The 26367-nt window shown below is 41.5% G+C and overlaps 1 protein-coding gene across 3 annotated transcripts in view; it reads right to left on the bottom strand.

The window, feature by feature from the left end:
- smg7 (SMG7 nonsense mediated mRNA decay factor) overlaps positions 1-18951 on the bottom strand; it is a 70300-nt gene extending 51349 nt beyond the window's left edge. For 2 of the 3 annotated variants that reach the window (XM_008114714.3, XM_008114715.3), the window contains exon 1: positions 18514-18951. In XM_008114714.3, the coding sequence (XP_008112921.1) occupies positions 18514-18542 (29 nt within the window). In that variant the 5' untranslated portion in view covers positions 18543-18951. Of the gene's footprint in view, positions 1-18111; positions 18127-18513 lie in introns of those variants that run through there. The other variant, XM_062980725.1, reaches the window with a different exon arrangement.
- Positions 18952-26367: the final 7416 nt, after the last annotated feature.

Genomic DNA, 26367 nt, shown 5'->3' with positions numbered 1-26367 from the left:
ACCATTTACAATTAAGAATACTCTATCACCAAACTGCTTCTTTCATTTCCATTTCTCTCGTGGCATAAATTAAAAGATAACAGCTCTATACTCTGAGCAAACAATGAACAAATAAATAAGTAAAAAAACCTCTCTACTGTTAATATGAAATGTGGTCTCATACAACTTTGTCTATTCAAATAGGTTACAATCTAGTTTTTGTTGTGTCCCTTAAAGTCATTTCCAATCCTAAGGCAACCCTATTACAGGGTTTTTTTTGGCAAGATTTGTCTTCCTCAGAGACTGAGTGTGACCTGCCCAAGGTCACCCAGTGATTTTCCATGGCTGAACAGGATACTGTAATCCAATACTTAAACCACTACAATACACTGGCTCTCTTACAATATGATAGTCTTATGAATGGCACAACTCAGATCATGATTAGAAAACCTACAAATCCAGGGTGACTTTGAACCACCTTGAAACAGACATATGTTGTAAATACAGGGAAAAAATCCAAGATGACATGAAAATACAGGAAATATTAAATATATTACCATCCACACAAAAGAGGAACACAATATTCACATCATTGTATGACTACATACAAGGCAGTTGTTGTTCAACAAGCACTCGATGCAATAATCCCCATTCAGCAATTCCAGGCTATCTGTCCTAAATCTTCTATTGACTTAACGTTTTTCACAGGAGTGGCTTACCAGCAAGCACAGCAAGATGTCTTACTTTAGGGGTTATGCAAAACCAACTGCTATCTATTTCCTCTGTTATGTATGTATTTGTATTAAGGAGGCACTTATGGAAGTTTCTGCCTCAGGTGCCAAAATAACCATCATTGGATATTATGCAGCATGACATGGGAGTGATAGGAGAGGTGTCATTTACTATTCCATCCCACGTGTGAAAATGCCTTGTGCCATTAATGCATTCACAGATTATTTTTCTCAACCACACTAAATTAATTCTGATACTATTATTCCAGGAAGAAAGTTGCAACAAGAGTCTCTTTTCTGGACAGAAACGGATGGTCTCAACTCATTTCAGTTTCTCAGTTTAATCACTGAGCATGTGAGTGAAACAAGTTTGGGAAGTACTCTGTATATAACACTGTTATTCTGAGAAAAGCCTGAGTTATAGGAAGAGCACCTTAGAAAAGGAAGCTGCCAGCAAGAAACTCAGGTGCTCAGCTTCAACATGATACAATGCAATACAGGATCAGCATGTCTGAACCACTTGAACTGCAATCTGATGTACACTTACTCAGGAGTCAAATGATTGAGTTTCCTAATGAATAGACCTATGGAAATATTGCTATTCTCAATTAGATTTTAATTAATACATTTAGTTAAAAAATATTTTGTAATAAGCAATACCCTCCTACCTACATTTAAAGACTTTCTTGAAATTACAAGCCACATACATTTTCAATTGAACATTGTTAGCTGTCTCCCATTCAAGTGCTAACAAAAGCTAACCTTTCTTAGCTTCTTTTCTGATCTTTGAAGCTAAACAGGGTAAGCTCTGGTTAGTACTTAAATGGGAGACTGCTAACAGATATGTAGGTTACAATCTTGGAAGAAGGAATGTCAAACCTCCTCTGACTATTGTTTGCCTCATTATACAGAAAAGGTAGCTACAGATGCAACTATTTTAATCATTTTATAAGATGATGAATGTTTTAGTAATCATGGCAAGAAGACCTGGTATTCTTTTGCTTCAGCAAATGTAATCTCTTTTTTGTATACAATTTTGCAAAGACAATATTCAAAACACAGCCAACAATATCATGCTATGTTTGTCCAGTTTCCCTAAAAATAGTCTTAACCTTGAAACTCAAACACCTGCTATTCAAAGCTCCTGCCCAAGCCTTGCTTCCTGACAGCTGGTACCTTCACCCCCAACAGACACTCTCCAATTCCTGTTCTTTATTTTAGCAATTCCTCTCACATTAACAGTACTTGAAGAGTCTCTCTCAAAAAATAAAAGGGGTTATCCATGGCCATTCTTTGATAGTCAAGAAAGAATATCAAAGAAAACAAAAGCTCCTTAGTGGTCAATGTGGAGACATGAGGTCTATAGTAATTTATGCTTTCAAATACTTCTATGCTTTTTTATAATGCACCACTAAACTGAACAAGCATGCCTACTGAGTCAGAAGGATTTAGTATGTGAGACAGGAATCCAAGACTGCCCAACATGTAAGAAAGCTGTATGTAGAAGGTCCCGCATTCATTCCTGGGATCACAAGTTAACAAAGGATCAAAGAGCTATACACAAGACCTTTGCATGAGACCTTGTAGAGCTGCATTTAGTTAAGAAAAGACAAAACCAGTATACACAGAGAATGTCTTCCCTTCTGTAAGGTAGTTTTGGATAATGCAATATGAAATAAAGATATATTGCTCTTCTCCAAGGGTTCCTGCAATTTGCACATGCAACAGTGACCACAATTAAAGCACTTGATGTTCAACATGTACACCATATTTAAAATATTCATTAAAAACATTTATATCTATACAACAGTGTACCTGTTGTCATGCTAAAAATGTTGCTTGAATTTGTAAAGATAATGTCATGACATTATATTGTAACTGTTACTCATATTTATATAATAGCTGTTGGAATCTTATAATCCTATAAATTCCTCAAATCAATCAAGTGAAAATAAAATCTAAATTTGAATTGGTATACAGAGGAAACTGCTTTTATGCATAGCTTTTATGTTTGGATTCCAAATGTCAGAAAAGAACTGTTTGTCTTGCCTGTAATAAAGCCATTTCCTGTGCAGAAGGGCTGAACATCCTTGATGTGGGTTGGTCCACCCACTTATCTGCAGGGTAAAACATGTAAACCTTTTGGGGTTGTCCAGTAGTCTGTACAATCCTAGTATTAAGACCAGTCGCATGCCACCTTGATGCTCTGGTGCCAAATATCAGATCTCTTTACATAAATGGAAATAGATGCTTTCCTCTGTGTTCTTCTTTTATTTAGAAACAGAAGAAAAAAAAACGGTCAGAGGTGACATTACCACCATAAAGAAAAGGAACATGGAAGGCTCACCAACATAAATGTAAGAAGACAATGCATAACAGGAAGATGACAGGAGGGCCACCCTATTCTGCCTTTATTAACAACTATAATACAAAAGAGTAAATATCCATCCAAGGGTCAGTCCTACATTCTGGGCAGGAAAATGTTTAGCCTCTCTATACAAAATATAACCATCTCATAGGTAAGACAAATAGTTTTTTTCCCTTGTGGCAGAGATGTAACATTGTAGATGCATTGGGTGGGAAGGCTGGTGCTCAAGTGAGATCACTACCCTAATGTTCGCTGAAGCATGCGCCTGCCACAGGTCTCCTCAGTCAAGGTGAACATGTCCAATTTGTACTATCTAATGATGGTGGATGGAGATTTCCAAATAGCTGCCCTGTGTATTTTTGCCAATGGAGCATTGGTTGTGAAAGCAGCTGAGGTCACTGTGATCCTCACAGTGTGCCAGGCAGCAAAATCCCTATGAACTGTTGCATGCGCTAATGCACTATCAATCCATCTACTCAGGAAAGATGAGAACAACTCCTTCCTGAGGGAAAATTTGGTTGTAGGGAGTCCATGCATTTCAGGTTGCTCATCTTCTTCAGGGTAGACCGTAGTGATAAGAATTTGTTCATTTTTTTCCAAACTATAATCTGCTCCCTCAACAGTATAAGGGGCCGTGAACCGGCCTTCTGCTTAAAGAAGTTTGGGAACCTCTGTTCTAAGCCTTCCCAGGTGTAAGCTACATGCTAAGATGAATCACTCTTCAAGCAGTTACGCTGGCACACAAACCCAGAATCCTGGTTTGCTGAACACTAGGGTATGACAGAAGAGCTTTGGGATAGATAGAAGGAATAACTAGGGTCCAGTCCTTGTCCAACACACCTATCAGGATACCTGGTGCACTGGCAATGCTAGTGTGGGGAGTTCTGACTGCACACCCACCCCACCAGCCAAATAGGTACTACTGCAGTAGCAGGGAAGAATGCCAGAGTCTCTAAGGAAACTAAGTCTCCTTGTGGAGAAAAAGTGGGGTATAAACATAAACATCATCATCATGCACTCATATCTGGGCTGCATTATTCACATTGCCCACTGATGCTGTTGGATGTTGCTCTGCCTCCAATCCTGGCCTGCTCTGAGCTGGGAATAATAATAATAATAATAATAATAATAATAATAATAATAATAATAATAATAATAAACTTTATTTATACCCCGCCACCATCTCCCCAACGGGGACTCGGGGCGGCTTACATGGGGCCATGCCCAAAACAATACAATATAAACAGCATATAAAAGAACAGCACATCACAATACAATGTGAGGAATGTGAGGTGCTCTCTCATTTGACAGCTTTACAGTCCTTCCAACCCTACTCCCCCTAAGTCTTCTTCACCCTCCAAATAATGCCAGCTCTATTGGTTAAGGGTAGGGAAGGTCTCAGAAGGCTTGCTACTTTTGGGATGAGGCTGGAGAATCCCTCGCCAGGCTGCAAAGCCCTTACCATCATCATTGTTTTCCCTATCCACGTGGCTGCTCAGATGGTGAAGGAAGGGAAGAAGGGGAGGGAAGGAAAGCAAATGACTAGAAACTAGATAATTAGGAAGTGAAGTGGGAAAATTAAAAGGTTTATCTCTTCTTCTGATGATGGTAACCCAAGGAGGTTAAAACAGCACCTTCCCTGACATTTTTTAAAAAGCAGCTAAAGACCTTCCTGTACGTGCAAGCTTTTGATGAAGACACTTAGATGTAATGACAGGAAGGCTAACTTTTATTGAGTCATGCTAATGTTTACCATCTGTCTTGTTGAGTTGCCTGCAGAATACTGGGAAATGTAGTTTAGGGCCCTCTCTGGTTGAGGATTCCAAAGGCATTCCATCACGGAAACCTATACCCATACAATACTGGGAGTATTCTCACGGCAAACTAGTGTTGTTACGTCAAGTGGGGCCTTAGTCAGACATAACAGTATTGTCTAGATCTGTACACAAAAGATTTTATAGTACCTTTGATATTAAGAAAAAGAAGTTAGCAGCAAATTCTTTCTCTCAGTCTCAAAGCTGCTAAAATCCCTTAACACATAACCTGTTTTCAATTATGTAAGTATAACACATTTTCTATGTATGGTTGTGAAAGCTGGACAGTGAAAAAAGCTGACAGGAAGAGAATCAACTTGTTTGAAATGTGGTTCTGGAGAAGAGTTCTGACACCTTGGGCTGCTACAGAAAACAAATTACTCATAACGTGTCATAGAGCAAATCAAGCCTGAACTTTCATTAGAAGCAAAGATGACTAAACTGAGGCTGTTGTACTTTGGATACATCATGAGATTGTATGACTCACTTGAAAAGGCAATAATGTTTGGTAATGCAGAAGGCAATATTCAAATAGGAAGAGCGCATTGCAGGAATACTGATTCAATTAAGGAAGCCATGCCCCTGAATTTCAAGACGTAAGCAGGGCAGTGGTGACCATAGCTCTTAAAGGCCTCTCGTTCATTGTTATTATTAACTTAATGCTAGACAGCAGCCAACATATCTTCTGCTGTACTCTTAGATTATGCACAATGATATTAGTTATGAACAGAGACAATGAACTACACAAGGTACTGAAATCCTGACCACAAGAAATTCTAGTAAACTTACTATCTAGTAAACTATAGAGCCTACATCAACTGTCCACAAACCATTATGAATTAGGAGTGATTTTCATTGTTTCTTACAGTGACTCAACATGATCAGGAAGTTACATCTCATCGTTGTTGTACTTAACAATCTCAAAGCTATGAAAGTGCACATATAAACTCCAAGCCATCAGCAGTTGCATGCAAACATGACATGACCTCAGGCATGAAGCTCTAGTTTGGAGTTGCAGCATATGTCAGAAATAGTATCAGGTTTTTCCATTTACAATACCATGCAGACAAAAAGATGAGCATGTCCTATTTTCCCTTTGATAGATTTGGAGAGACGTTCCATAGATTTTAGAAATGAAAATCAAGCATGGATGACAAACATTGATTAATGTGGCAATAGCATGATCATATTTCTTTTGAGCACAAAAACAATGCTGAGCTCGGCATTCAGCAGGAAACGTACCTGAGAACCAAAGCTGTCATTTCTCCATTACAAAAAAGTAGTCAAAGCAAAAGCACTGGGTAGAGATATGCCTTCCACCTGCAATCTTTTTACTACCCAATGTCTCCCCACTTGTATTCATCCGGTCAAGAATGGGAAGTAGCTGGGGACATATAACAGACCCTTATCTCATGCAAATCAGCTGAAGCTATGATTTGAAGACCTATGCTTATAGCTGAAAATATACATCATCTCTGTATAGTCAGTAAGGCAACTAACCAGAAGGATCCAAGCTAGCATCCATACCTGAATGCAAATCTTTCAGTTTGCAGTAGGAATAGAAATCCCGCGGAGGCTTCCAGATATTCTTAAGAGTTCAGTTCCCAGTATTCCTCCTCACCTGCCATGCCAATTAGAGTTTACAGAAGATCAGAGAGGGTGAAACTCTCCCAGAATCCCAGAACGAACGACTTTTGCCCTGACAAATTTGTGAACATCCTGTGTCTCCTCCACGATGACATGATGGCAACAGTCTTGAACAGCAATGTCTCTCAAAGTGACCCATTTAAAGTGGAATCAGGTGTCAAACAGTGATGTGTTATTGCCCCAACCTTATTTTCCATCTTCATTGCTATGATACTTCATCTTGTTGTTGGGAAGCTTCCCACCGAAGTGGAAATTATCTATATGACAGATGGTAAGCTATTTAACCTCAGCAGACTGAAAGCCAAAACCAAGGTCACAACAATATCTGTTACAGAATTCCAATATGCTAATGATAACGTAGTCTGTGCACAATCAGAAGAAGACCTACAAGCCACTCTAAACACCTTTGAAGAAGCATACAAGAAGATCAGCTTCTCATTGAACATCGAGAAAACCAAAGTGCTCTTCCAGCAGGCACCAACCAATCCTTCTGCAATGCCAGAAATACAGCTTAATGGTTTAACATTAGAAAATGTTGACCATTTCTGCTACCTTGGCAGCCACCTGTCCACAAAAGTCAACATAGATACCGTCTGTGCTCTGCAAGTACAGCATTTTTCTGAATGAAGCAGAGAGTGTTTGAGGATCGGGACATCTGTAGGGATACCAAGATGCTTGTTCATAAAACTATTGTCCTCTCAAACCTGTTATATGCCTGCAAAACATGAACTGTCTACAGACGTCACACTTAACTCCTGGAACGATTCCATCAATGTTGCCTCTGAAAAATTCTGCAAATATCTTGGGAAGACAGGCTGACAAATGTCAGCGTGATGGAAGAAGCAAAGACCACCAGCACTGAAGTGATGCTCCTATGCCATCAACTCCGCTCGACTGGCAACGTTGTTCAAATGCCTGATCACTGTCTCCCAAAGCAGTTACTACACTCCCAACTCAAGAACGGAAAATGGAATGTTGGTGGACAGGAAAAGAGATTTAAAGATGGGCTCAAAGCTAACCTTAAAAACCATGGCATAGACACCAAGAACTGGGAAGCCCTGGCCCTTGAGCGCTGTAACTGGAGGTCAGCTGTGACCAGCAGTGCTGCACAATTCAAAGAGGCTTGAATTGATGGCGAAAGAGAGAAATGTGCCAAAAGGAAGGTGCGTCAAGCCAATTCCGACAGGGACTGCCTTCCACCTGGAAACTGATGCCCCCACTGTGGAAAAACATGTGGATCAACAATAGTACTCCACAGTCACCTATATATCCACAGCCAAGACACTACACTTGGAAGGCCATCATACTACGACTACGAGGACTACGAGGGATCACCTAAGAATAGGAGATCAAGTCCAACAACATCAAGTAGACCACAGATAACTCAACCTGGACATATAGGATGCACATTCAAAGTCTGGCCAACGTAACTCTAAATGATGTCTCAACAGACCTGCATCTAGATGTTCATTATAATTATTTGTGCAAATTCACACATTAAATTACGACTTGTACATATTAACCATTAAGGCCAAATACATGACATGTAAATTGAGATGCTATGATCCATAGGTTCATACAAGCACTAATGAAGATAAAGAAATTCCTCATAGACTATAATGAAAACAGGAAAAACAGATGAGGTATGCATCTACTGTAAGCTTTTTTTCTGAAACATTAAATGGCATGTGATCTTAAGCGTTAAAAAGGACGAACAGAAGAAGTAAAAAAGCAATGAATTTCCATGCTATAAGAAAGGTTTCACTCTACAAATGCACACAATATTTTTCGAATGAATACTCTGAGAACAGATTTGATTTCCTAGTACAGTAGCACGCCCCTCTAATAAATGCAACTCAGATTTAGGCTTCCACCCAAACAAGGAAAGATACCTTTGATTAGTTGCTACAATATTGCAATGGGACAAAAAATGGAAAATTAACATGTTTCTGCCTCAACTATAGACAAAACACACTTTTAAAAAGACCAGTGTATTTTTGTACATACATTTTTTCGTAATTAATATTATGAAAGCTGCAGAATCTTATTAAGGAAAGTTGCGTAAAACTGCCTTTGAAAACCACTGGGACAGCAGAACTCAGCCATAGATCTTCTATGTGCAGCAATTCCCCATTAATTAGGGTTACCTTGCTGGATGTCTGGGGCCAACAACCCATGAAGCCTTCATTCTTCGGCACATATTTTCTAGAGCTCTTTGACTACAGGCCTTAAACTCCTCAGGAAAAACAGACTTCTCTGTTAGTCTCTGGAAGCACCAAGATACCCCTATTTATCTAATCCCATAAAAACAGTGATTTGATGCTCTGGAGACTAGGATATGGAGCAATTAATTCAAACTGCAAAGGAAAAGATTCCATCTAAACATTAGGAAGAGCTGTGGAATATGCTGCTTTGGAGTTTGGTGGAGTCTCCCTCTCTGGAAATTTCTAAACAGGTGCTGGATGGCCATTTGTCAGGGGTGTTTGATTGTGTGTTCCTGGATGGCAGAATAGGGTTTGACTGGATGGTCTTTGGGGTCTCCTGTATCATACACTGAAACAGGAATTTCAGAAAATAATTTGCTAAGTGAGAAGGATATATCAAAATAGTTTCCTTTGTGAACATTAGAAAAATAACACCAATGCTACCAAAGAATCCTCCATGCAATAAGTAGCCAAATACTATAAACCAGACTAAATTACTAAATGCTAGTAAAAATGTTTTTTAGAAAACAGACATAGCATACTTAAATGTTTGGACTCAGAAAAAGATCAAGTCTACCTATTCTGCTTTTGCTCTTAATTTGCTTTGGCAGCACATCTGCTATGAGTGATGAACATAAATCTTAATAACAGAGAGGGTGAAAAGCCAGAAAGAAAAGAAATGCAAGGTATATGCAGCTCTCAGAGAAGTTGGTGGGCGCACTACTACCAAATGATAGACATAACTTTCAGTCACAAACTGGCACAGAAAAATCTAGAAGTTTCCTTGGAAGTCTATAATGGATTGTCTGGCCACTTCAGGAATGACAGTTGAGCTTCTTCAAAAGACAATTTGCCACACACCCATTGAAACATTCTATGTACACACAAAACACACAAAGCAGTAATGAGGCCCAAAACATGACATGGGCAAGGAATCTGACGATTCCTTGCCCATGATTTACTTTTAATGTTTGTTTTTTAAAATATATATTTGCTAGAGAGATATGCTGAATCAACATACAACAACTGAATCAAACTAACATCAAAGCAACTAGCTATAGAAAATACATAGGCATTTCTTTTACATTTCCTGGTCCTAGATTGTCCATAGGAAAGTACTTTTTAAGTGACAAAGATTGCCAAAAACTAGCCAAAGATGAGTTTTAAGACAGAAATCTTCAACATGCCTGGATCTTAACATAACCACAGCTTAGCAGGACAAATAATAATAATTTTTTGTATCCCACCTCCATCTCCCCGAGGGGGCTCGGGGCAGCTGACATGGAGACAAGCCCGATCAACATGGATTAAAACATTATAACCACATAAAATAACATAAATAACATACAACAACATCAGCAGCAATTAGAACCTGAGTAGTAATAATTGCTGAAACCTCAGAGGGTATGAATTGGTGCATAGAACCAAATTTAACCAGCCATTTTTATATGAAAACAGGGAACACAAAACATCAAAACAGCTTTGCTTTGTAAGGTTTGTTTTTGTCATTTTGTGCCTTCAAGTCATTTCCAACTTAAGACAACCCTTAGGCAAGCCTATCATGGGGCAGTCTAGGGCTGAGAGTGTGACTTGCCCAAGGTCACCCAGTGGGTTTTCATGACCAAGTGTCTTCAGAGTCATAGCCTAATGCTTGAATTTAGTTTCATATAGACTGGGGGGAAATAAAGCTTGTCCGAACTCCCAAAAGCTATGTTTTTGAAAAACGTATAAATAACATTTTTATTTCATTCATTAGGCTTCAAATACACATTTGAAGTAACGAGTTAACACTAGACTTCATCCTGAAACAGGCTCAAGTGAAGAGACTGATGATGGGGGAAAGAGTAGATCCTCCCCACACCTGGTGCCATGTAAATGCATTGGTGGGAACATGTAGTCTAATACATTTGGAGAATGCAATGTTGATTAGTTTAAACTAATTTGTCTTCCTTCCTCACTTCCCAATTCATTTTCCTTTTTTATGGAAATATTTTTAAATCATTTGGGGGAATGATATACATCAACTAAGTCAGGTTGTTTTGAAAATGCTAAGGAAGACCTTATAACAGTGGCTCTCAACCTGTATGTCCCCAGATGTTTTGGCCTTCAGTTTCCAGAAATCCTAACAGCTGGTAAACTGGCTGGGATTTCTGAGAGTTGTAGGCCAAAACACCTGTGGACTCACAGGTTGAGAACCACTGCCTTATAATGTTATCAGATTAATCATCCAAATAAACAGCTTCTTTAGAAAGGGAACAGAGAAAATAAACAGATTTTTAAAAAATTGTGTCAGAAGTGAATTGAGGCAAGTCGCTTCTGGTATGAGAGAATCGGCCATCTTCAAAGACGTTGCCCAGGGGATACCCTGATGTGTGAGCATCCTGTGGGGGGGCTCCTTTCATGTATCCGCATGAAGCTAGGGCTGATAGACAGGAGCTCACTCAGACTTGCGGATTTGAGTTGTCAACCATCAGATCAGCAGTTCAGCAAGCACAAGGGTTTAACCCATTGCAGCACCACAACTACAAAAATAAAGATATAGATTTATACAGTGAAAGCATTTTCAACAAGATCCCATCGAGATTTTATTGACTACAGTACTGTATTGAGTCAATCATAAGGACTGTTCAGAACCAGTCATAAGACAACTTTTCTTCACAAAATGTTCTGATAAAGCAGTGGTTCCCAACCTGGGGTCCCCAGATGTTTTTGACCTACAATTCCCAGAAATCTCAGCCAGTTTATCAGCTGTTAGGATTTCTGGACGTTGAAGGCCAAAAACATCTGGGTACCCCAGGTTGAGAACAACTGTGATAAGGCAAATAAGTAACAGCAGGAAACCTTCTCCTACTGCTTTCTAGGCTTCATTTAAAGGTTCTAAGTAAGTTCTAAAGGGCCTTAAATTATCTCAGCACAGAACATATTGCCTCTCATGCTCCCTCAAAACTTCCAGGATCAACAAAAAGTGCCACCTTGAGACTGTCATCTGTGTACTAAACTGAGATTGTAAAGGCACCTAGACAAGCTGTCTCAAGAGATTTTTCATAATTATTTTAATTTTTTTTGCACTCCATAGCCACAGCTCCACAGCTCCCCCTTTCCCCCCCAAAAAAGGAATCTCAAAAGCAACCCTTAAATTGTCATTTTATATAAGGGGCATCATTTTACTATGCCACTCTATATAATTGGACTTGAGAATCCACGGCCTTTGGTACTTTGTCCAAGGACCAAAACCCAGGATACTAAAAACTTACTGTACACATACACCCTAGCACTGTTTCAGTTTTTTCCAACAAATGACTTACAAAGAAAAAAATTCAGCAATCTTAATCAGTGAAAAGTGAATTAAAAACATAGCCATTGAAAACAGTCAGTTAGACAAATCCTACCAAACTGAAGAAATAATCTTCAGGACCAACATAAATTGTGGCAATTACAGTAAAGACGAACCACTGTCTACATTCTAGAATGAAATTACAGTAGTCTCACTTATCCAAGCCTCGCTTATCCAAGCCTCTGGATTATCCAAGCCATTTTTGTAGTCAATGCTTTCAATATATCGTGATATTTTGGTGATAAATTCGTAAATACAGTAATTACAACATGACTGCGGATTGAACTACGTTTTCTGTCAAATTTGTTGTGGTGATGAGACCCAGCTTCTAATTCAAGAAATAACACACAATGACTTCATCCAGGTCTAAAACAACATTGGTGAGAGAATCATAGAGTTGGAAGAGACTTAATGGGCTATCTAGTCCAACCTTGACATGCAGGAACAGCACAATCAAAGCAGCCCCAACAGATGGCCATCCAAACTCTGTTTAAAAGCCTCCAGAGAAGGCAGTGGGTTCCATTGCTAAACAGCTCTAATGGTCAGGAAGTTTTTTCCTAATGTTCAGATGGAATCTCCTTTCCTGTAATTTGAACCCACTGCTCCGAGTCCTAGTTTTCAGGGCAGCAGAAACAAGCCTGTGCCCTCTTTCTTATGACATCATTTCACATATTTCTATCATGTATCCTCTCAACCTTCTCTTCTGCAGGCTAAACATACCCAACTCTTTAGGACACACCTCATAGGGCATGGTCTCCAAACCTTTGATCATTTTAGCTGCTCTCTTCTGGACACCTTCCAGCTTCCTCTATTCCTCTTGAATTGTGATGCCCAGAATTAGACACAGTATTCCAGATGAAGTCTGACCAAACCAGAAAAAGGGGCACAATTACTTTCCTTAATCTAGACACTATACTCCTTCTGATGTTGTCCAAAATCCCATTGGCTTTTTAGCTGCAGCATCACATTGTTGGCTTATGTTCAACTTGTTGTCCATGAAAACTTCAAGATCTTTTTCACACGTACTGTTGTCAAGCCAGGTTTCACTCGTTCTGTTTAAGTCCTACATTTGAAGTCTGTAAGTGCTCACATATTTTTGGACAAGGCAGCTAACAGAATGTATTCGTTTAATAAAGATTTTTTTTCAACCCCCCCCCCCCCAGATTTTTTATAGAACAGACAGACACTAAAATGAAACCTGGCAACAGAGATTGATCAGAGTCTAGCACTGTAAGGAAAACATATCTCAAGTTAAAAAGATGACATATGAAGGAAAATCTAACTACATTATCATATTGGTAGGATAATCATTAAAAAGCACTCATATAGAAGCTTTCATGCCAAACACAGAAAAAATGAAGAAGCAGTCGCTTTGCAAGAATCATTCTTCATTAGTGGTCCTAAGAGCAAAATACATCATTTGCATATACATCATATTAGGGCAAAAAATCTTTTTGCAGTATTCATCACCTAGTAATGTTATAGATAAATTGAAATTTATCAGTAGTACCTGAAGCTTTTCTAACTGCAGGTGCAAAACCCTTTTCTCTTTACTTATGGCTGAGTTGTTCAGTGATGTCAAAGTTATATTTGTAGTCCAGTGTGCACAACTCAAGCGAATGGATGCCTCATGGTTATTACTTTCCCTATTACCCACAGACAGTTTAATTTTTTGAAAAAGTTCTATCATGTATTAAAAAAATAATTTTACAGGTTATTAAAAAAATAGTTTTAGTGAAAAAAATCAGTGCTGCAGCATCTTAAACAGAGATGCTAAAGACATACAATCCATTGCAAGAATATATTTCATTTTACATCCTGGGTTGAATGCTGATGCCATTTAACAACAAGAATCAGATCTACGTAGCACAATAGTCAAACTGATGAAGAGACACAAGTGGAAAATGTATCTCTGAATGAAAAGTTGTCATGCCCACCCTCATTTGCCACTATACTGTACCTCTGAGTGATTAAAGGTCCCTCACTTCACTTCCTGAACAGCCAATTCTTCTCCACAATGTAGCCTTCCTATTTGCTCATCTGACCATCCTGTCCCGCATTGACCATGAAATGAAATGACCCTTCCACAAATCCTGTCTCCTTTCTAAATCAGCTGTAAACATTTAAGACATCACTGAAGAACTACCCAGTCAATTTTAACTTGTAAATTTTAATCTGCATTTTATCGGCAAGTTTCAACTTGTATTTTAACTGTGTGTATCTTGTTATATGTATTTCAATAGGCTTGTGTTTTATCTCTCCATTTTGACCATGTTGTGTCCTGTTTCGAACTGCAAGGGGTGGTAGGTAATAAACGTATTGTTGTTGTTGCGATTCGAAGGGTTCCTGGATGAATAGATTATCTAGATCCATTTCAGTGTGGTTTCAGGCCTGGCTATGGGACTGAAACAGCTCTGGTCACCTTAGTGGATGACTTATGTACAGAACTGGACACAGGGAGTGTGCCCCTGTTGGTTCTTCTGGACCTTTCAGCAGCTTTCAATACCATCAACCACACTTTTGGGGCACCTGGTGGCACAGTGCGTTAAAGCGCTGAGCTGCTGAACTTGCGGACCAAAAGGTGCCAGGTTCAAATCCCGGGAGCGGAATGAGCGCCCGCTGTTAGCCCCAGCTCCGGCCAACCTAGCAGTTCGAAAACATGCAAATGTGAGTAGAGAAATATGAGTACCTTCTCCAGCAGGAAGGTAACGACGCTCCATGCAGTCATGGTGGCCACATGACCTTGGAGATGTCTACGGACAACGCCGGCTCTTCAGCTTAGAAATCGCGATGAGCACCAACCCCCAGAGTCAGTCACAACTGGACTTAACGTCAGGGGAAAACCTTTACCTAACCTAACCCTACCACACTTTTTAAAATTTGTCTGAAGTGTGGGATTGTTAGCCACCTTAAGTTAGGTGGAGGGAGACAGGGAGACAAGCAAGGTATAAATAAAGGTGAATGTATGTATGTATGTTTGTATGTATGTAAATGACGATGTTTGCAACGGATTTCCTATTGGCTCCCACTACCAGTCCACTGTCACCCCCACCGACTATGGATCTAGACCACAATTAGCATACAAAACCCCCATGACCAACAGAAAATACTGGAGGGGTTTGGGGAGACTGACCACCAGGGTGGGAGTTGTAACTCACCCTGCATTCAGAGAGTACTCTGAACTGCACCGATGACAGATATGGACCACTCTTGAGAATAGAACATATTGGAGTGGTTTCAGGGGGGATTAGCCTAGCATGATGTGAGCTGCAGTCCATTCACATCCCTATACATTTCCTAATGGGACCATTCATAAAATCCAAAAATGATGACCTTTTCTATTAAATAGTGTTACAAATTACCTCAGCAAGTAATAATAATAATTGTGATTGTTATTATTTTCTAAGCTCCTGGAAAACCAGGTTTTCCAGGAGCAGACTACCCCACAGACTTTTCAGATGACATAGCCACAAGGCTCTAGGGGGCAGCTTTTATCCCTTATTGTTTTCCTGGGCATGACCACGAGTGCCAAGCACAACGGCAAGATGGCTTCATTGCTCACTGTGTTCCATGTGAGGCTTCCTAGGCCCCTTCTACACTGCCATATAAAATTTTGATTATTACGTTTATTTATATCCCACTTTTTATCTCCATACGGAGACTCAAAGTGGCTCACAACTAAAAGCATTGCAATACAACTTAAAATATACAAATATACAACTATTAAAAAGTATTAAACATCATTAAAAGTATATAAAATCACAGCAGCCCCTGTCAATCTTAAAAACCTTCTTCTTCTGTCTGAATAAAAAGGTTTTAGCCTGCCGCCTGAAGGATAGCAAGGAGGGGGTCATTTTGGCTTCCCTGGGAAGAAGGGAGTTCCAGAGTCAAGGGGCAGCCACTGAGAAGAAAGGCCCACTCTCTTGTTCCCACCAATTGAGCTTGAGATGGAGATGGGAGTGAGAGAAGGGCCTCTCCTGAAGATCTCAAAGCCCAGGCAGGTTCATACAAGTGGATGCACTTGGTCAAATATCCTGGACCTGAACTGTCTAGGGTTTTAAAGGTCATAACCAGCACTTTCAACTGTGCTTGGTAAGAGACTGGCAGCCAATGGAGCTCCTGCAGGGGGGTTGTCCACTCCCCGTAGCCAGCCCCAGTGAGCAACCTGGCTGCAGCTCTTTGGACCAGCTGAAGTTTCAGAGCACTCTTCAGAGGTAGTCCCACATAAGAGTGCATTACAGTAATCCAGACAGAATGTAACTAAGGCCACCATGGCCAGATCTTGGCTTCTCAAGAAAATTATGTTTTTTTTCATTATTATTATTATGTTTATTTATATCCCGCTATTTTTCTCCATGCAGAGATTCAAAGCAGATCTCAAGTAGAAGCATTACAATACAACTTACAATATACAAATATTTAAAAAGTATTAAACATCATTAATATTAAAACGAATTCAAATTAATACCATAAAAGCGTATAAAACCACAGCACCCCCTGACTAGATCTTAAACACCTTCATCTCTAAATACTTGTTTGAGAAAAAAGATTTTAGCCTGCCCCTGGAAGAACAGCAGGGCGGGAGCCATTCTGGCTTCCCTGGGAAGAAGGGAGTTCCAGAGTCGAGGGGCAGCCACTGAGAAGGAAGGCCTGCACTCTCGTTTCTACCAATTGAGGTTGAGATGGAGGTGGGACCGAGAGAAGAGCATCTCCTGAAGATCTCGGCCCCTGGAAGGTTTGTACAAGGGAATGTGGTTGGCCAAATAGCCTGGACCTGAACCGTCTAGAAGGCTTTAAAAGTAATAACCAGCATTTTGAACTGTGACCGGTAACAGACTGGCAGCCGGTGGAGCTGCTGCACCAATTAGTTTATTCACTCACTCTCTAGCCAGCCCTAGCTGGCAACCTGGCTGCAGTTCTTTGGATCAGCTGAAGTTTTTGAGCACTCTTCAGAGGCAGTCCTATGTAGGCCCCTTTCACACAGCAGTATAAAATCCACATTGAACTGGATTATAGCACTGTGGACTCAGATAACCCAGGCCCTTCCACACAGGCCCTATATCAGAGGATCTGATCCCAGGTTTCCTGCTTTAAACAGGATGATTCCACACTGTCAGATATTCTGGGATAAACAGAAAACCTAGGGTCAGATCCTGGGATATAGGGCCTATCTGGAAGGGCCCCTAAATTCAAAGCAGGTACTGTGGATTATCTGCCTTGATACTCTGGTTTATATGGCTGTGTGGAAAGGCCCATAGAGTGTGTTATAGTAATCCACATGGGATGTAACTAAGGCACGGACCACCACGGCCAGATCTTAGCCTCTCAAGAAAATCCTGATGATCTCCTCTGAACTGGATGATTTGGCAGTGTGGATTCATATAATAATCCAGTTTAAAGCATATAATGTGAATTATCTGCTTGGAACAGGAGGATTATATGGCAGTGCAGAAGGGGCCTTAAGGTACTGGCAGGGTGACTAAACACCTTTCGAAAAGTGCCATAGGAAAAAAGCTGTCACATTCCTGAGGCCCCTTCCACACAGCTGTATAAAATACACATTGCGCTGGATTATATGGCAGCGTAGACTCATACTACCCAGTTCAAAGCAGATATTGTGGATTTATCTGCCTTGATATTCTGGGCTATATGGCTGTGTGGAAAGGGCCAGAGGCCCCTTCCACACAGATGAATAAAATCCCACATTATCTGCTTTGAATTGGGATATATGGCAGTGTGGACTCAGATATACCAGTTCAAAAAAGACACTGTGGGTTATTCTGCCTTAACATTCTGGGGGCCCTTCCACACAGCCATAAAACCTAGAATATCAAGGCAGAAAATCCCACAATATCTATTTTGAACCGAGTTCCCTTGCACACAGCCTTATATCCCAAAATATCAAGGCAAAAAATCCCACATGATCTGCTTTGAACTGGAATATATGGCAGTGTGGACTCAGATAACCCAATTCAAAGTAGATATTGTGGGATTTTCTGCTCTGATATTCTGGGATATTGGGCTGTGTGGATACCGGAGATACTGCCATATATTCCAGTACAAAGCAGAAAATGTGGGATTGTATTCTGCTGTGTGAAAGGGGCCTGCCCTGTGTGTGGAAGGTCCTTGAGTCCATAAGGACGAGCAGGTTCACCTGACGTGCGATGCTCAATCTGTCCACGGATTTCCTTTCCTTGGGCTTTTGAGTTGAGGCGGGAGAGCATCCCCCCCACACACATTGGAGGAGCCCTGCCTCCTTCTCTTCCTCCTCCTCCTCCCCTCGCGTTGCCACCCCCTTCTTCATCCCCACCTGGCAGCATCCCTCGCCGCCCAGGCCTTTCCGCTCCTTGAGGAAGGCACAAAGAGGGGCCATAACTCCGACAGAGAGGCCCCCTCTGAGCCTCATCCTCTCTCCCCCCCTTCCTTCCTTCCTCACCGGAGATACTGAGCGCACAGCAAGCTCATCCTCCGCCGCCGCCGTCGCTCGCCGCCCGCCGTCCTCGCTGGCCCAGCGCCGGAGCCTCACAGCTCGGGCCTCTCCGGTGCCCAGGAGCTCGTGCCGCCGCCCCAGCAGCCGCCGCCGCTCCCTCCGGCCGCCGCCATCTTCCCGCGTCGGGCCCAGGCTCTTCCTGAAGGAGGCGGAGGGAGGAAGGGAGGGGGAGGGAAGAGGAAAGGGGGGAGAGAACGGCCCCGCTCTGCGCCTGCCTCAGGAACACAACTCTCGCGAGACCCGCTCGAGCCACTGCTGCCGCCTCCTCTGGCTGGCGCGGCTCAAGGCGTCCGCAGCCAGGAGCCCGGTGAGCTTCCCCGTCCGCGACGGCCTCCCCACCATTCAGCGCTCACTTCCGGACGCGGCCCCAAGCCCGACGGGACACACTTCCGCCCTGGTGCCACCGCCAACCTCTTCCCTCGCCTTCTCGCGCTCTCCCAGCCCTGGTTCCTATTGGCTGCGCGGGTGTCCTAGCAACCGGCAGTGCGTGGGAGGGAGGGAGGGAGAGAAGGAATCGCGGTGTGAGTGGTCGCCACGGCAACCGCAGGCCTCGGCTTGGTCCCTCCTGCTCTCCCTTCCCTCAGTCTCCACAGTTTGACCCACCGCGGTTTGACACTTGTGTACGCCGCTCTCACGTGGGAATGCGTCTCAGGGTCCTTCCACACAGCTGAATAAAATCCCACAGTTTCTGCTTTGAACTGTGGACCTAGGGCCCTTCCACAGAGCCATACAACTCAGAATATCAAGGCAGAAAATCCCACAATATCTGCTTTGAACTGGATTATCTGAGTCCACACTGGCCCCTTTCACACAATTGAATAAAATCTCATATTATCTACTTTGAACTGGAATATATAGCAGTATGGGCTCAGTTAACCCAATTCAAAGCAGATATTGTCGGATTTTTCTGCCTTGATACTCTGAGTTATATGGCTGCCTGGAAGGGCCCACTGCCATATCATCTAGTTCAAAGCGGATAATGTGGGATTTTATTCAGCTGTGTGGAAGGGGCCTTATACAACTCAGGGCCCTTACACACAGCCCTATATCGGAGAATATCAAAGCAGAAAATCCCACATCTGAGTGTGGACTCAGATAATCCAGTTCAAAGCAGAGCGGAATGAGCGCCTGCTGTTAGCCCCAGCTTCTGCCAACCTAGCAGTTTGAAAACATGCCAATGTGAGTAGATCAATAGGTACTGCTCTGGCGGGAAGGTAACAGTGCTCCATGCAGTCATGCCGGCCACATAACCTTGGAGGTGTCTACGGACAACGCCGGCTCTTCAGCTTAGAAATGGAGATGCGCACCAACCCCCAGAGTCGGTCATGACTGGACCTATCGTTAGGGAAAACCTTTTTAAAGCAGATATTGTGGAATTCTCTGCCTTGATATTCTGGGTTTTATGGTTGTGTGGAAGGGCCTAGAGTCGCTTGTTTACAAACTAAAGTTTGTCTCAAGAGGGAAATCTTTTCTTTTTTTGAGTGGGGGAGCGATAATTTTTGAATGACAGCTCTTAGAACCAGTTGGCACTCCTTGCTAAGGATTCTGGGAGTTTTTGTTCAAAAAAGTAACTTCTCTGCATTTTATATTTCAAGAGAATAAGCAAATATTTGGGGTGCAATTTAGGGCCTTGCTAAGGATTCTGGGAGTTTTTGTTCAAAGAAGTAACTTCTCCACATTTTATATTTCAAGCAGGTATTTGGGGTGCAATTTAGGGCCCTTCCACACAGCTATATATCCCAGAATAACAAGTCAGATACCTCCCTTAGAAGAATGAGAAAATACATTACAGATTTGTTGATAATGTGATCGACCCCCCCCCCCCCCCAGGACTTTGTGAAAGATAGTTCAAAAATCAAGGCTTTATATTTCATATATTTATAGCAGAAGGTAACTGAGATATTTACTGTCCACTGTGATTTACTAAAATCCCTGCACCAAAGGCAAGAGATAACAATCCTGTTAATCCTTTCCTGACAAACAAAAGCACTCCCTGTTTATTCAGACAAAAGGGTTAGCCAATTTTAAACCACATGCTTGCCCTTATTTCTCACTGCTTATCTTTCTGCTTTTCCTGTATTGACACACATTTTCCAATATTATTTTCCTTGTGCAATATCTTTTCTCTATGTATGTATTATGTACCCTACCTGTTCCTTTTCTTTATTCTTGTGAAAAATGTCTTGTATTAAAGAATGACCGAGACCTGACCTAGGAATTAAATGGACAAGTTGCATAATTCCTCACACCAGGAAACTGTCAGATTCCCCTTGCATGGACAATAGATTAGGTTTTTTTTCCCATTAAGACATCGGAGCAGGGCCATCTTTTGGGAAATCGGCCGTCCGGATTCCGGGACCATTTAACAACAGGGACAATCAAGGCACGATCACTTCGGCTGTCAACATGGACAGGACACTTTTCAAAAACAAATACAGCACCATGGTCTGGCAGAGCCTGCCAGACAAATATGTATATTTACACCCCAAGAAGCAGTCTAGAAACCCCTTCTGGACATTTACTCAATGACTCAATCATAATCCCCGGCAAGTCCATTGTTCCTATATAAGCCCGCCTCCTCATCCCTGATTGGTGGGGGACCCCGAGGCGTAGGGAGCCCTCTGAATGGACGAGGGTTCCCGCCACCATTTTAAGGACCAATCAGCGCATAGGAAGGCAGGGAAAAGGTGTAGCGCGGAATTCAATCCGCGCCTCCCATATTTTTGTTATAAAAGTGGTGGATCTGTAAATGTTTGTTATGGTTCCTTGACGAACGATCGCGGGGGTCATCCTTTTTCAGCTGAAACTGAATAAAACAACTCGGTGTTCTTTCTTCAACATCCTGAGGGTGAGAAATTCTTTGGCTAAACCTTGATTGATCTATAGAGGCTCCCCCTCTTGCCAGGATCCTCGGACTCACGCCCGAGAGAGGAGCGGGGGATTCCCTTCAAGAAGGAAATCCCTAACTAAAAGAGCTCGATATCAATAATGGATAAAATAACTGTACTCTTAAGAGGAGAATCTTTAGAGAACTTTGTTAATGAATGGCAACCAATGATCTAATATCTCAATGTAAAATTAATCTAAAAATGTACATAGGGGAAGCTATAAGACTGTAGACAAGGAGGAAACAGATATCAATTGGGAGCATATAATACCTTTATATGTACTATTTAAATAGAAGACTGTGACCCCTTAATGAAAATATAATATCTGAGAAATGATTATGGAAGACTAATAGCTGAAATGTATTGCACTGTATGCAACAAACATTCGCAAATATATGTCAAGGACAGAACGCCACAAGATCAAAGATAACAGAGTTTATTGGATAACAGAACTGAAAGTGCCCGTAAAATACAAGGGCCAGGCAGTATTAGCCTTTAAAAGCAAAAAGGGGCAAGGAAAAACGTTCAAAAGATAAACCGGATTAAACCGGAGTTTAATCCGGGTAAAAACAAAACAGCTTGCTTCAGCCTGGGGATAAACAAAACAGAAGCCGGGGAACAAAGTGTTCAAAAGAATGCAATTAATTGGCAGCAGATTCCTCTCTGCTGCCAGCACTGTGCTTTAAGTAACTTGAGTCACTCCTCCACACAGCAGGCAAGATTTCCAATACACACAGATCAGCCGAGGATTGAAGCAGTAGAGTAGACCCAGTTCCTTTCCGTAGTTCAAGCCAGAAGCAGACGTTTGTAGATTCACCAAGTCCGAGTAGGGGGAAGTCAAGCCGTGGTCAGTTCAGTCCGAAATCCAAAGCAGGAGATGGCGTCCGTCAAGAAGACGACGGAAGGTCAAAGCTAATGAGATTAAGCACAAGTTTGCACAAACAAAAGCCCACACAATTCCTCCCGCCGTCTGACCCCAAATTCCAAAACAACTTACGTATCAGCACACGAAAACACACCAGTCTTCAGGAAAGCGTCCCACACAGATCCCAAGCGTTCGTCCAGATTACCTTGCCCAACGCAATTTGCAATTGCTCCCAAGCCTCATTTTATGCCAGTTACAAATCCTCATCACTATCAGCTGCCCTCCTTAACCCGGGCGTTTCCTCATCACTTTCCTCATCAGAGCTGGAACACCTCTGACTACGCCCCACAGCATCCCCAGCTGTGGATCCCGTCCCATCCCTCCAGCTTGTCCATGGGTCTAATCCTGAAGGTCCCCATTCATCTTCCATCCCATCATTGCCAGTGGCACCCAATTCCTCCCTCACCCGAGTCCAATCCATCTCATCCTCCTCCGAGCTAACCAGCCCCTCCTCCATTCTCTCCGTAAACCCCTCAAAAGACTCTTCGTCAGATGGTGCTGCAAAGATATCTCGCAGTCTCTTTCTTTCTCGCTCCTCGAGAGTATCTGACTCTCGAGGAGTCTTACGCCCACGTCTGCCAGGAACAGAGCCATGAGGCTCAATCATAACAATATATGTATATTTGAATGAATCAAAAAATAAATATATAAAGACAAAAAAGAATATCAAGTCAGATAATCCACAATATCTACTTTGAACTGGATTATCTGAGTCCACACTACCAGATAATCCAGTTCAATGTGGATTTTATACAGCAGTGTGGAAGGAAGACTTAGGCCCTTTCTACACCACCATATAATCCAAATTATCAAATCAGATAATCCACATTATCTTCTTCGACTGGATTGAGTCAATATTGCCATATCATCCAGTTCAAGTCAGATAATCTGGATTTTATATGGCAGTGTAGATGGACCTGAGTTGTACCAAGTGTATGATTAATACTCTTTCTACACTGCCATATAAAATCCAGATTATCTGCTTTGAACTGGATTATAAAGTAGTGAGGTCTCATATAATCCAGTTCAAAGCAGATAATATGAACAATTCTCAAATTACAGACAAGATCAGTTTGGGGCTCTTCCACACAGCTATATAACCCAGAATATCAAGGGAGATAATCCACAGTATCTGCTTTGAACTGGATTATCTGAGTCCACCCTGCCATATAATCCAGTTCAATTTGGAATTTATATAGCTGTATGGAAGGGTCCTTGGTAGGTTTGTTTTTCAGTTGAATTTGTAAATCGAAGCAGGTGCATTTTTAAGTGCAATTCCAGTCAAATTATATGTATGCATGCATGTATATATGCGTTTGTATATACATACAGACATATATAATGTGTGTGTGTGTGTGTGTGTGTGTGTTTTGGATAGAATAGGGAAGGGTTAATGTCCATATGACATTTGTTTTGCTGTCTGTGACACTGTTCAAAAGATTTCCCCTCACTTTCTGTCCCTGTGATATTTGGATTTTTGAAAAAATTGGCTTTTTGTGGAAACAAGGATTGGTGATAAAGCTTCAGTGGAGACGCCTTTTCCCCATGAAAACTCTTTCAGGAATGAATTTTCCTTCCAAGGAGAAGATTTCTCTCACTTCCTGTTGTCTCACTCCTGTTCTTAACTATGAGTCATTTGTAAGTTGGATGTTTGTAACCCGGGGACTACCTGTACTACCCATTACTGTACATGGTATTGTATTATCACAGTTCCTCATGTATTTTTTTTCCAAAAAGGAGCTACATTTCTGGGTGAGTGAGGTGGACTGAGGCTGTAGCCCAAGCTCTACACTAGTTTCTAAATGGGTGAAAATTGTGCTGTTAGGGAGGGAAGTAATTCATCCACCTATTTACGTGATGATGTTAGCAGTTTAATGTGATCAGAGAGCAGCCAGCCATCTAATTATTTCTATATATATTTAATGTGTGATTTCAAGTTGTTTCCGATTTAAGGCAACTGTAAGTCAAACTCACCGCAGGGTTTTCGTGGCACAATTTGTTTAGGAGGAGTTTGCCTATGCCTCCCTTTGAAACTGAGAGAGAGTGATTTGCCCAAGGTTATTCAGTGAATGTCTGAGCAGGCATTCAAACTTTGATCTACAGAATTGTAATCAGACACTCAAATCCCTACACCAGTGATGGCCAACCTATGACACGTGTGTCAGCACTGACACGCCTAGCCATTTTTGCTGACACGCTGCTGCATGCAGATTGATTGGATGACTAATGTCTTTTGTGGCCAAATTTGGTGTGATTTGGTTCAGTGGTTTTGTTGTTTACTCCATGGGAATTATGCACATTACATTTATATATAGACTAGCTGTGCCCGGCCACGCATTGCTGTGGCGAAGTATGGTGGTATGGGAAATAAAGTATTGAGGAATTGGTGGTAGTTAAGGTAACAGGTAAAGGTTTTCTCCTGACATTAAGTCCAGTTGTGTCCGACTGCATACTGAAGTGGATTATATGGCAGTGTGGAGTCAAGATAATCCAGTTGAAAGCAGATAATATAAGATTATAAATGGGTTATATAGCTGTGTGGAAGGGCCTTGAGTTTACCCTGTCATATAATCCAGTTCAAATCTGATAATCTGTATTTTATAGGCAGTGGGGAATAGGCCAAGTTTAGTGTTTCTGGGATGTGTAGTTTTGTTGTTTTGTCCTAGGCCGAAATTTCATTACCCTTTTATATATATAGATATATATAAATGTAATGTGCATAATTCCCATGGAGTAAACAATAAAACCACTGGACTAAATCATATCTATATATATAAAATGATAAAGTTGTTTGCGCAGTGACTATAACAACAAAACTAAACATCCCAGAAATACGAAATTTGGCAACACAATGCAAAAGGCTTGCCTCGTGGTTACAACAACACAACCACACCACAAAACCACAATCCGGACCCACAAAACTCACAACAACGCATCATGCGATAACAACACAACTAAACGCCCCAGAAATACAAAACTTGGCAACACAATGCAAAAGCCTTGCCTCCCAGTTGTAACAACACAGCCACACCACAAAACCACACAGGACCCACAAAACTCACAACAACGCATTGTGACTATAACAACACAACTAAACGCCCCAGAAATACGAAACTTGGCAACACAACGCAAAAGCCTTCCCTCCAGGTTGTAACAACACAGCCACACCACAAAACCACAATCCGGACCCATAAAACTCACAACAACACATCATGACTATAACAACACAACTAAACGCCCCAGAAATACGAACCTTGGCACACAACTAAACACCCCAGAAATATAAAACTTGACAACACAACGCAAAAGCCTTGCCTCCCAGTTGTAACAACACAACCACACCACAAAACCACAATCCGGACCCACAAAACTCACAACAATGCATCGTGACTATAACAACACAACTAAACGCCCCAGTAATACGAAACTTGGTGCACAACTAAACGCCCCAGAAATACAAAACTTGACAACACAACACAAAAGCCTTTTCTCCCGGTTGTAACAACACAACTACACCACAAAACCACAATCCGGACCCACAAAACTCACAACAACGCATTGTGACTATAACAAATACCAAATTTGACAACACAACTCATCCACCTCCCCAATCCCTACATTCACACTTGGCCTCCAAAAAAACAATTACAATAATAACAATAACAACAACAACAACAATAAGAATCAACACCATCACAGGCAAGAAACAGCCAGGCACTGAGGCTGAGAGGCCAGTCAGTGCTACACTGGGCCTCCAAAAAACAATACAGTAGCATCTAACTTATCCAACCTTCATGACCACAACAACAACAATAATAATAAACACCTACACAGGCAAAACAAAAAAAGGACTATTGTACCACAATAAAAAACACACACACACACACACACACACACACACACACACACACACACACATATATATATATATATATATATATATATATATATAATCATTCTATTATTATTGTAGTATATTATTATTAT

This window comes from Anolis carolinensis, chromosome 4 (assembly GCF_035594765.1).
Source record: "Anolis carolinensis isolate JA03-04 chromosome 4, rAnoCar3.1.pri, whole genome shotgun sequence".
Taxonomy (NCBI): Eukaryota; Metazoa; Chordata; class Lepidosauria; order Squamata; family Dactyloidae; genus Anolis; species Anolis carolinensis.
Note: the sequence above shows the minus strand (reverse complement) of the source record. Positions and strands in the feature narration are given on the sequence as shown.